The sequence below is a fragment of the Ceratotherium simum genome, chromosome 6 (assembly GCF_057802395.1).
Source record: "Ceratotherium simum simum isolate JZ-2026a chromosome 6, ASM5780239v1, whole genome shotgun sequence".
In the NCBI taxonomy this organism is placed as follows: Eukaryota; Metazoa; Chordata; class Mammalia; order Perissodactyla; family Rhinocerotidae; genus Ceratotherium; species Ceratotherium simum.
Genome location: NC_141905.1, coordinates 10,729,154 through 10,740,760, shown reverse-complemented (window position 1 = coordinate 10,740,760; position 11,607 = coordinate 10,729,154). Strand labels below are relative to the sequence as shown.

Sequence of the window (11,607 nt, the reverse complement as noted above, 5' to 3'; positions counted from 1 at the left end):
TTTGTATTTTAACATTGTGAAACCTCTGGTAATATAAACGTTTTTAGTTTTCATGTGTGTGTGTGTTTTAATTTTTATGGTTTCTGAATTTTCTAATTTAGAAAGACAGCTGTTAAATTATAGAAGATACCCGGATGTATGCTTGATTAAATATTTCAAAAAAACACAGCCAATGTCAAAATTTCACTTCATCATACCAATACCACATTCTTCTCAAAGAAAACAATTGTTAATATTTGGCCTTTATTTTTCCAGATCTTTCTGAAATCATATAACATAAATGTACAAACAAAAATAGCTTCATTCTTTAAAATATAAATAAGACCATAATATATAAATTTTCTGCAACTTGCTTTTTTAACTTAACAAGGTATCATCAGGATATTTCTATGGCCATATATAGATCTCTACCTCATTCTGTCATTTGCTACACAGGATTCTACAGTAACTATTTCCATATTGATATACATTTAGGTTCTTCAAATATTTCACTAGTACAAACCATACTACAATGACCTTCTCACAAGTGAGAAGTTCTTCAGGATAGAGGTGCACAGAATACTTTTGTTAAATGTGTAATTTATTGAATGTCTCCTCTTTGATGGTCAAAATGAATAAACTATTTCTGCATGATTTACCACACTAACTACATTTGATTGCTCTTTCTTTGTTATGAATTTTCTTATGTTGTTTAAGGGCTGAACTCCAGGGAAAAGCTTTCCCACATTCATTACATTCATAAAGTTTTTCTCCAGTATCGATTCTCTGATGTTCAACAAGGCCACAGCTATGTTTGAAGGATTTCCCACATTTCTTACAATGACAGGGTTTTTCTCCAGTAGGAATTCTCTGATGTCCAATAAGGGTTGAGCTCTTCACAAAGGCTTTCCCACAGTCATTACATTGATAGGGTTTATTTCCACTATGAGTTTTCTGATGTCTGGCAAAGGATGAGCTATACTTGAAAGATTTTCCACATTTACTATGATAGGGTTTCTCTCCTGTATGCATTCTTTGATGACTAATAAGAGTTGAGAGCTTCCTAAAGGCTTTTCCACATTCATTACACTGATATGGTTTCTCATCAGTATGGATTTTCTGATGTTCCAACACAGTTGAGTTATCCCTGAAAGCTTCCCACATTCTTTACATTTAAAAGGTTTCTCTCCACTATGTATTCACTCATGACGAGTAAGGGCTGCATTCTGAGCAAAGCCTTTCCCACAGTTATTACATTTGTAGGGTTTCTGACCAGTATGAATTCTCTGATGACTTAAAAGGATAGAGTTCTTTCTGAAAGCTTTCCCACATTCATTGCATTTATGGAATTTCTCTCTAGAATGTATTTTCTGATGATTAACAAACTTTGAATGCTTCTTGAGGAATTTCCCACATTCAATACAGCTATAAAGTTGCTTGCCTAGGTGAATTTTATGATGATTTAAAAGGGATGAGCTGCTCATAAAAGCTATCCCACATTCTTTATATTTATGGGGTTTCTCACCAGTATGATTTCTCTGGTGGCTAATAAAGGAGGAATTATATTTGAAGACTTTCCCACATTCCTCACATTTATAGTGCATCTTCTCTGTGGAACTTCTGTCCTCCCAATCCAGGCCTCTTTCCATCATGACACTTTTTATTCACTCCTCCTGATCAGATCCATCAGAAACATTTTGTTTTAGGGCCAACAACTCTGTTTCAAACCAGTACTCCTGGACTGAAAGAAAATTTTAAAAATTCAAGTGTTCTCTGTTGAAATACTGAAAATGAGAGTTGCACAAGGATAAGGATAATGTTCTATTCAACACAACTAAGGGTTTTAACTCATCCCACTTGTGATTCTTGCTCAGAATAGATGGCAAAACTAAAGATATGAGAAGTAGCAGTCAAAAGAAATGGAAGGAAGTTATATTATAAACATTGTATTTAAAGAATGCAAGGAGCATCTAAGAAGTTACCAAGTTAGGGAGGTAACACATGAAACACACAGAAAAGAAAAGCAATGAGAATATGAGGATAAATACATAATACATAAATACATAAATAAATTTATGTAATTTGGGGAGAAAACCAAGTAGCACCCTACTCCTGTAGGGTGGTACATTTGAGAAGACTGTAATTTCTCCAAGAACATACGAATAACATTCATCTGTGAAAATTTAACAGCAAACTAACATCTAATGACTCAGATAAAAACCAGACAAAATATTTAAAGAATCAAAATAGTTCTCATGTCAAAAGATTTTACTGTAATCTGTTTTTAACATATCTAAAAAAGAACATACCAATCAAAAGGTCAACTATGTGATTTTTCTTTAGCTGTTTACAAAGTACAGACACAAGACCCAATAGAAAATATGCAAAATGATTCTGACAAGGAGATTCTGAAAAACTAATGGAGCCAAATTTCTGATAAATCAACAATGGTTGATCAATTCTTTTACTGAATGAATTTTTTCTCATAAAAAGTTATTTCTATCTATAACTACAGATATAGATATATACACACATATACACACATATATTTATATTTATATTTTTTTATATATTTATATTTATTAGCCTGGGGAGAAATCCCATACATCAGATATTAGAGCTAAGACTTCTTTAAGGAGATGCAAATTGGAGGTGAAGCCTGGTAAGAAACAGCCCAGATCCTTCAAATGGCCTTTGATGGGATATATATTTAACGCGTAATGGTTAAACTAGAGAAAATTTCAAGATACTGATTGTAAAGCTAGGTGGAGGCAAATTACTCATATGAAGAGAAAGGCACACATATGGACACGTGCTCTATGAGAAAGGTAGCCTTGCAGAGCAGTGAGGAAGAGGAGACTACTTTAGCATATTTTGGGGGGGGGGGGGGAAGTAAACATGAACCCTATCTCATACCATGCACAAAATCAATTCTAAGAGGATGGTAAATCTAAATGTAAAAGACAAACAATAAAGCTTCTAGATGTTAACACAGGAGAACATCTTCATGAACTTGGGAAAAAGAAAGATTTATTAAATAGGACACGAAAAGCACCAACAAGAAAGAAAAAGGTTGATAAACTGAGTTCATTAAAATTAAGAACTTCTAGGGGCCGGCCCCATGGCCCAGTGGTTAAGTTCAGTGTGCTCCGCTTCAGCAGCCTGGGTTTGGTTCCTGGGCATGGACTACACCACTCGTCAGCGGCCATGCTGTGGTGGTGACCCACATACAAAATAGAGGAAGATTGGCATAGATGTTAGCTCAGGGCGAATCTTCCTCAGGAAAAAAAAAAATTAAGAACGTCTATTCATCAACAGACCATTAAGAGTGAAAAGCAAACCACAGAGAGAAAGGTGATACTGCATATGTAATCACCAAAGTGTTCTTTGAACAGATACTTCACAAAAGATGGTATATTTTGGCCAGCAAACATTTGAAAATGTCCTGAACTTTATTAGGTATCAGGAGTATGGATTTTAAAACCACAGCGAGATACGTGACACATCCAGGGAATGACTAACTTCAGAAGACTGACAATATCAAGTGTTGGCAAGGATATGGAACAATGAGCACTCTCACACACTCATGGTGGAAGTATAAATTGGTATAAAACTTTGAAAAACCATTTGGCATTTGTACTAAAGTTGAATATATGCATATCCTATAAAATAGAAATTCCACTCCTAGGTATATGCCCAACAGAAATGTAGTCACATGTGAACCAAGAGATAACACAGAAGAATGTTCATAGCATTTATAATAGTCAAAAGCTGGAAGTAGCCCAAATATCCATCCAAATATATGAGATGAACTATGGTTTAGTCATACAATGAATGAAATATTCTATAGCAGTGGTTCCCAAAGCATGGGCCCCAAACCAAGAGCATCAGCATCAGCATCACCTGAGAACTTGTAGAAATTTTCAGTCCACACTCCAGACTTAGCGAAAAAAAAAACTCTGAGAGTGGGGACCAGCAATTATACTTAAGCATGCATTCTGATGTATGCTAGAGTTTTAAGAACTACTGATCCACAGCAAGGACAATGAATGAAAATGGATGAATCTCACAAAATGTTATCCATAAGAAGCCAGAGGGGGAAAAAGATACTATATGGTTCCATTCACATAAAACTTATAAACAAGCCAAAATAAACTATTTTTGTTTAGGCGGAGGGGGAGAGCATGGTTAATGATTGGGAGGAAACAAGATGTGATTTAGTAGAGTACAGCCAGTGTTCTAGTTCTTGCCCTGAGTGCTGGTTACATGAGTATGCAATTTAAAAACACTAATTAGGCTGTACATATATTTTTTATCAACTTTTCTATATATTTATTAAATTTTTTAAAGTCTTTAAGAAAGAAAAAGGAAGGCTAGTTTACAAGTCTCTTAATACTTTGATCAGAGAATCCAAACACAAATTACAAAATATCTAAAAGATAATAATAATAAAAACTACATATCAGAATCTATTGAATAAAACCAAACCACTGCACAAACAAAAGTTTAAGCCTTTAAACATTTATATTACATAAACAAGAAGGAAAATCAATGAATTAAGTAAACAACTAAAAAGGTTAGAAAAAGTAAATAAACCTAAGGAAAGAAAAGGAAGAAGGAATTAAATATTAAAAGCAGAAAACAATAATACTAATAAATACATCTAAGAGCTCTTTAAAAAAATAAAAGAGCTAATGAATGAGAAAAAATGGAAAAAGACAAATAAATAATGTACGAAATCAGGAGAAAGTAACCATAAATGTAGAGGATATTATAAAAAGAATCATAAAAGGCTACTTTGTTCACAACTATGTAGATAAATCTGCGAACTTGAATTATTGGATACGTTTAAGGAAATTGTGAATTACCAAAACTGTTTCGAGGGAGAGAAAGAAAACCTACTTCGACAGGTTACTATATAGGAGAGAATACTGTCAAAGAACCACTCCCCAATTCCCCTACCCTCCTCCCTGTCACGATAAATAAGTAAAAACAAAACATAGCACCAAACCTTCAGGGAACCAGCTGTCACATGAACTAAACTATACCAGAGGATAAAAATAGGAAGGATCCAAAAATTTTTTAAGAAATATTGCAAAACAAATAAAAAACCCATGAAAATGGCCTGACAAAAAAGAAAAACGTAAACAAATTTCTTATACATATCCATGCAAAAACTTACATAAAAGATTAGCAAATAGAATCATCTACTGGTATATTAAAAGAATAACGTACTGTGCCATGACCAAGTGGGGTTCTGCTAAGAATGCAAAGTCAATAAAATTTACCACATTAACAGATAAAAAGGGAAAAGATAGATAGCATCTCCATATATGCTGAAAACACATTTGATAAAATTCAACATCCACGCTTAATTTAAAAAAACAAAAATTCCTTAATAAAAGAGGTGAATTAAATACTTCCTCTACATAATGACAAATACGTATCCCAACCCAACAACCAGCTAAATGCAAGAACCCTAGACACAATCCCATTAAAGACACAAAAAGACAAGCATATCCATCATTACCATTATTGTTGACAATACAAAAAAAAGTCAATAAAAAACAAAGTTAAAAAATACATGCTCAACTATACTCCTGATAAGAGAAATGCAAATTAAAATTACAATAAAATAAAAAAATTTAACTATCAGATTGGCAATGATCAAAAAGTATAAGTCACTGTTGACAAGGTATGCTCAGGTTGGCACTCATACATTGTCATTAGGAGTATAAATACATATAATCTCTATGGATGTTGGTAGTATCTACTAAATTTGAAAATATACTTACCCTTTCCCCGAGCAATTCTTCTAGGAATTTATCCTAGAGATTTACTTGTACTTGAGAGAACTGATATATGTATGAAGATAACCACTGCAGCACTGTTCATAGTTATTATGTCCATTAATAGGGAACTGACTACATAAATTACAGTATACCCATAAAAGGGAACACTACACAGGCATTCAAAAGAAAAATAGTGGCTCTATAGGATGTAGCTATGTGAAATGATTTCCAAGATATGTGACAAATGTGTTTTAAAAATAATACATGTACATTCTTGCAAAGCATACATTATATCTGGAAACTTCCACAAGAAACTTATACAAGGATGCCTCTGGGGAGGGGAAGTGGGTGATTAGGAAAGGTACGTGAAGGAGGCTGCATACCATTTGAACCATCTGAATTTTGCACCATATGCATTTCTAAAAACTAACAGAGGGAAATATGCAAAAAAAGCGGGGGGAGCATAAAATACTGAATGGTTGTGAAATCTTGTATAAAGATTTATTAATCTTCTAAATGGATAAAAGAAATATTAGAGGAAACATTGCTAGTTTTTACTACATCTAAATTTTAAACATCCTATTTCAAAAAATACTAAAATTAAAACAGAAAGAACAAAGAATAAGGAAGACTGAGTTACTGCTGTTACCCTATAAAGAATCTACACAAGAATTTAGTGGAGGGGAAGTTAAACACAGTAAGAACAAAAGGAATTACTGAAAAGCATTTTTTTAAAAACCTAGGTTAAGCAAGATCATTATGTATCACTGGGATTTTCCATGAAATACAGCTATACAAGTTTCCCCTAAGATGATATAGGCAAAATGACAGAGTTTTAAAAGAAGGAATACTGGCAGGATAAGCATTCCAGGAGAAACATCCACTTTTAAAGATTTAAAAATGAACTATAGGGGCTGGCCCAGTGGCGCAGCAGTTAAGTGCTCGTGCTCTGCTTCGGCGGCCCGGGGTTCCCAGGTTGGGATCCTGGGTGCGCACCGATGCATCGCTTGTCAAGCCATGCTGTGGCGGCGTCCCATATAAAGTAGAGGAAGATGGGCACAGATGTTAGCCCAGAGCCAATCTTCCTTGGCAAAAAGAGGAAGATTGGCATCGGAAGTTACCTCAGGGCCGATCTTCCTCACAAAAAAAAGTAAAAATAAATAAATATGAACTATGACACAGAGCAAGTGACATACAGAAATTTATGCAAAGTATACACAGAAAAAAATGAGAGCCAAGAGCAAAGGATAACAGAGAAGAGAAATAAAAGACGACCTATGAGAAAAGGGAAGAAAAGAAAATGCTTCCCCATCAATTTGTTTGCCAAAAATAATAGTTACCTGATAGTTAAAAAACTATGCTTATACTTTGAATCTGCCATGCCACTATACGATCAGGGATATGGATCCTAAAACTAGAAAGGGTTATACAGTCATTGAACAAGCTAACCAGGAGAGAATTTCGAAGGAATTGAGAATGACAGAAGGTGGAAATAAAGAATAGCCTGACAAGCGCCTGAAAATGGGGAGGGAAAAACACATGAAAAGACTGAGGATTGCAGGGCAGGAGCTAATGGGCCTGAGGCCCTCGTGAAGGGAGCAGCTGTCCACAGGAGAGGAAAGAATGGAGAAAAATCGCAGGTCATTTGACATAAGGATGACGTTAAAAAGAGGAAACTAGTGCCAGGTGCTCCAGCCCTGGTGCACAGACATGGGCCCCCTGAGAGGAGCTTTCTGACCAAGAATGTCTTCCTTGCCATTCTGTGTGCTGAGCTGCTGCTTGAAATGGCTCCCACCTCACTCACCTACACAAGTACCTGATGGGACTTCCTGTACTTCCCCACAGCTCTGCCCCCTGCTCCAACTGGGTGATTAGTTTGGGTTTGGAAGAGAGAAGCCCTGTTCATAGAGAAAGAAAAGGAATGTAACCATGGTTATGAGCACAAGGAATTATCCCAGACCTCAGTCTCAACTTGGGGGTCTATAAGGAGCATGGGTATGTCAGGGAGGCCTAGAGGGTGGTATCAAGGATGTCCATATCACGCAGTCATAGAAATGTAGGAGGGAAAGTCAGTTAGAAAACTGGACCTCCTTGAGGAAGAGAAACTCCTGTTGGTGGCAGATGAATCCTGACGTGGAAAATTTAGAAAACTGGGCTGGACTGCACACAAAGCTGCCCATCTTAAACTCTGTAAGGCTCTGACCTTTCTGAGGGGTAGAAGGGGCGTAAACTCCAGCGTCTAAGCCCATGCTAAAAAAAAAATACAACAAACAAAAAAACCCTGCCATTTAAGATTTTTAAATACCCCAAATCACTTACCCTGTGAAAATGCACAGTTGCCCAGTAGACCAATTTTGAGTCAAACACAAAGACATCCTTACCCACGGACACCAGATTCCCATAGATTTCCAGCATCACATCTCTGTGCATGGCCCTCTGAGTAGAATCCAGGTGTCTCCATTCAATCTGGGTAAAGGCCACAGCCACATCCCCAAATGTCAGTGATCCCTGCAAAACCAGACCCAATTCTGCTCATCCAGGAACCGCTGACATCCTTGCCCCTGAAGTAGGGAGCCAGAAAGGCCTCACAGGAGAAGGAAAGCAAGAAATTCAAGGCCAGCTTCTGATAGTTCAGATTGTTTACTGGGAGAGAAGTGGGACACAGTTAACAAAAGGACCAAGGGGAAAGTATAGGACACGTTCAGAGAGCAGACCTGCTTCACAGGAATGAAGAATTAAAAGACGAGAAACTGGAGAACCCAGCGAAGGGTGAGAGGAGGTCGGATCCCTCACTTCAGCCACATTGCCCTCCTCGTGTTCTTCCAACACACCCATCATGCTCCCTCCTCCGGGGCTGGTGTTTGCTCATCCCTCACTTTGTTGGTCTTTGCTTAAATGTCACGTTATCAAAAAGGTCTCCTCTTTTCTCCTCTCCCGTCCTCATCAGGACCCACTTTATTTTTCTTCACAGGATTTCTCACTAGCTGGCAGGAGAGGTTTAGATTTATTGTCAGTATCCCCTACAATGTGAGCTCCAGGGCAGGGACCACTTGGGTCACTGCTGTCTCCTCAGCTTAAAACACTGCCTGGCACATGGGAGTGTTCAAGGATTTGTGAATCAACAAATTAACAGAAACTCTGAAAGAAAGGCAAAGTGATATTGGCTTTATCCCAGAACGTACAAGGACTATGGTCTGACTCTGGGGCAGAATATCAATATACACATATATATATTTTTTTAATTGCCACTCATAGCAGTAGCAACTTAACATGCACCAGGCACAGTGCTAAGCCCTAGCATATACACCATCTCTCTCTGAACTTCCACCACAACTGTATAAAGCATTATTGCATCTATTTTATAGCTAAGGATACTAAGGCTCAGAGAGTTGAAAGAACTTGCTCATGGTCAGAGGGCTGGTTGAGGGGTACAATATAAAAAGGAGCTATAAAAATGTGACTATGGAGCAAATTGGAAGAAATGGCTCTGACATATTTAAAGGAAAAAATGAGTAAGCCTAAAAAATACATATGAAAACGTGTTTCAAACGAAATAATTTGACTTGTTAGCCTCATAGGAATGTGGGTAATCTCTAGTTTTTAAAATTTTGTTACTCTTCGTTTGTACAATAAATATTCAAATATTTATTACTTTTAAAAATGCTGATTACTTCCTGCCAACTTCTCAAAATCCTCAAAACCCAGTTTTCTCCAGGATAAAGGCAAACTCCAGACTGGCATTCTAGACCCTGAACATTTCCAACTTTCTCTGGGGCCGCATTGTTCATGGTTCAGATGTAATGGCTTCACTCATGTTGCAGCGCCTTCCCCTAGTCACCCCATCCTCTGCAATTATGCAAATTTCACTTATTCTTCAGGAAAAACTACAACAATCACCACCATCACCACCGCCCCACCCTGAAGACTCCTCTGACCCCCCCCCAAGGTCAAGAGAGCACTGCCATCCCTGAGTGGTGTGTATCATTTACTGATACTTTAGCCTGTATGTCTTTATATGCTAAATGTGTCTGTTTTTCATCTTCTGTGAGTTGGCAACGTCTTTGAGACAACAGCTATGCCTTACGTACAAAGTATTTTTCAGTCTCTAGCACTCTAGAAAGCACGGATAGCAACATCTATTTAGTGAATGACTATGTAATCGGTAGAGAGAAGGACATGAAGGGATGACAGTGGGGAGACATGTCCCTTCTCTGTAGAGCTGCTCCCATCCAGGACTGGCTCAGGCAACTTGGTCCATACACCGGGCAGAGCATCTTCCAGGCAAAAGGCATAAACGGAACTTCAATTGGAAATGATGGCGATTTCTCAGGAAAAAGAAAAATCAAACTTGCCTGGATCTGGGCTCTTGGTAGTCTTGGGGCCATCTGTCTCCTGAACTGTTCTCCCAGGCAAAGGCCAAGAATCCTGAGTAAACCAATCCGGGAAATAAAGGCGATATGAGGAAATCCCTCCATGTCCTATACTAGCTAGAACTTGCTCTCTGCGAGCTGGACGAGAGCGGTCCATCAGCCTCCCTACTCCCCACAAAGGTAGGTAGACAAGTGAAGATGGTTAAGGTCAGGAAGAAAGGTCATGGGACGGCTGCCTGGAGGCCAGCCTTGCAGGAAGCTCCAGGCCAAGCTCTGGCTGTGAGTCAGTCAGGCACCTCGGCCAACACGGTGGAAAGTTTCGTCGGTGACAGTCTCTGGGCCTCGGCGCAAGCCTTTAAGCCTTCTGTGATGCGCCACTCAAGCGGCCACTCAACAGTGCACGGCTCCTGCAGGTGGGGCCCTGCCCACATCTGACGGTCCCCTCCGAACCGGCTCCTTCCTCTACCTGCCCCCCGGGGAAAAGAGAGGCCCAGCGGGTCTCAGAGACCCAGCCCGGCGGCGGCCGTTCCCAGACCCAGAAGCGCAGGCTGTGCCACCACTAACCGAAGCGCACCTGGCCACTAACACCAGCAACAAACCGACGCCTCGCTCTACACACGCCAAGGCGGGCAAGGCCGGAAACGGAAATGGTCGTAGAAGCCTCTGGGAAATGTAGTCCGGGATACAATCAGCCGTCTTAGGGTCTCCATGCATCCACGCGCAGGTTGGCATCACACGCGGAGCTTTGGAAAGTAATGGTGCCTCGGTCCCAGCTCCAGACATTCGGATTTAATGCTCTGTATATGGTCCTGGTATCGAGATTTTTTTAAAACTTCCAAGTGATTCTAACGTGCAGCCAAGATCGGCACCCACTTCTAGAAATTGATGAGGATCTGCATGACATGTTATATGGTACTTTGGGGCAGCTCTTTATGGTGTGTTCGTTTGTTTATTTGTTTTTTCCAAGTAATCCTGTTTTGATTTCAAGCAAAGAAAAAGCATGTTTAAAAAGTATAGCACCCAGAACACTGAAAGTTAATTTTCTCATCATGTGTTGACATAGAAAATGGAACAAGATTGAATTAGTTTTAACAAATGTATTATTTTCTATAAAAAAATATTTCTACTTATAAACTACAGGAATTGGACAGCTTGGGAAGAAAAATGTATCTTTTTTGTTCAATAAGGACTTCTTATTTGAAAGAAAATTTCTCAGAATGGGGCATTCATTCACCAATTTAACAGTGATTAACCAATGCCCCACTATGTGCCAATCACTGTTCTAGATGCTAAGGATAGAGCAGTTGACAAGGACTCTCTCCTTGACCAAACTTTATTCAGGCTTCTCTGAGCCCTATTCTTGACTAAGCCTTGTCTTTGGCCTGCTGAGCCCAAATTTAGCAAAGAATCCTATTAAGCCAGTTCATCAAGTATTCCCCCACCCTTGATATCCAATCAAGCTCCTC

The 11,607-nt window shown here is 38.6% G+C and overlaps 1 protein-coding gene across 1 annotated transcript; it reads right to left on the bottom strand.

Moving 5' to 3' along the window:
* Positions 1 to 216: 216 nt before the first annotated feature.
* On the bottom strand, positions 217 to 11,111 carry ZNF485 (zinc finger protein 485). The gene is given in 6 exon segments (XM_004432507.2): positions 217 to 1,133; positions 1,136 to 1,720; positions 7,576 to 7,610; positions 7,612 to 7,669; positions 8,153 to 8,279; positions 10,124 to 11,111. Coding segments are annotated over 6 exon segments (1,419 nt in total). The 5' UTR covers positions 10,247 to 11,111; the 3' UTR covers positions 217 to 642.
* Positions 11,112 to 11,607: the final 496 nt, after the last annotated feature.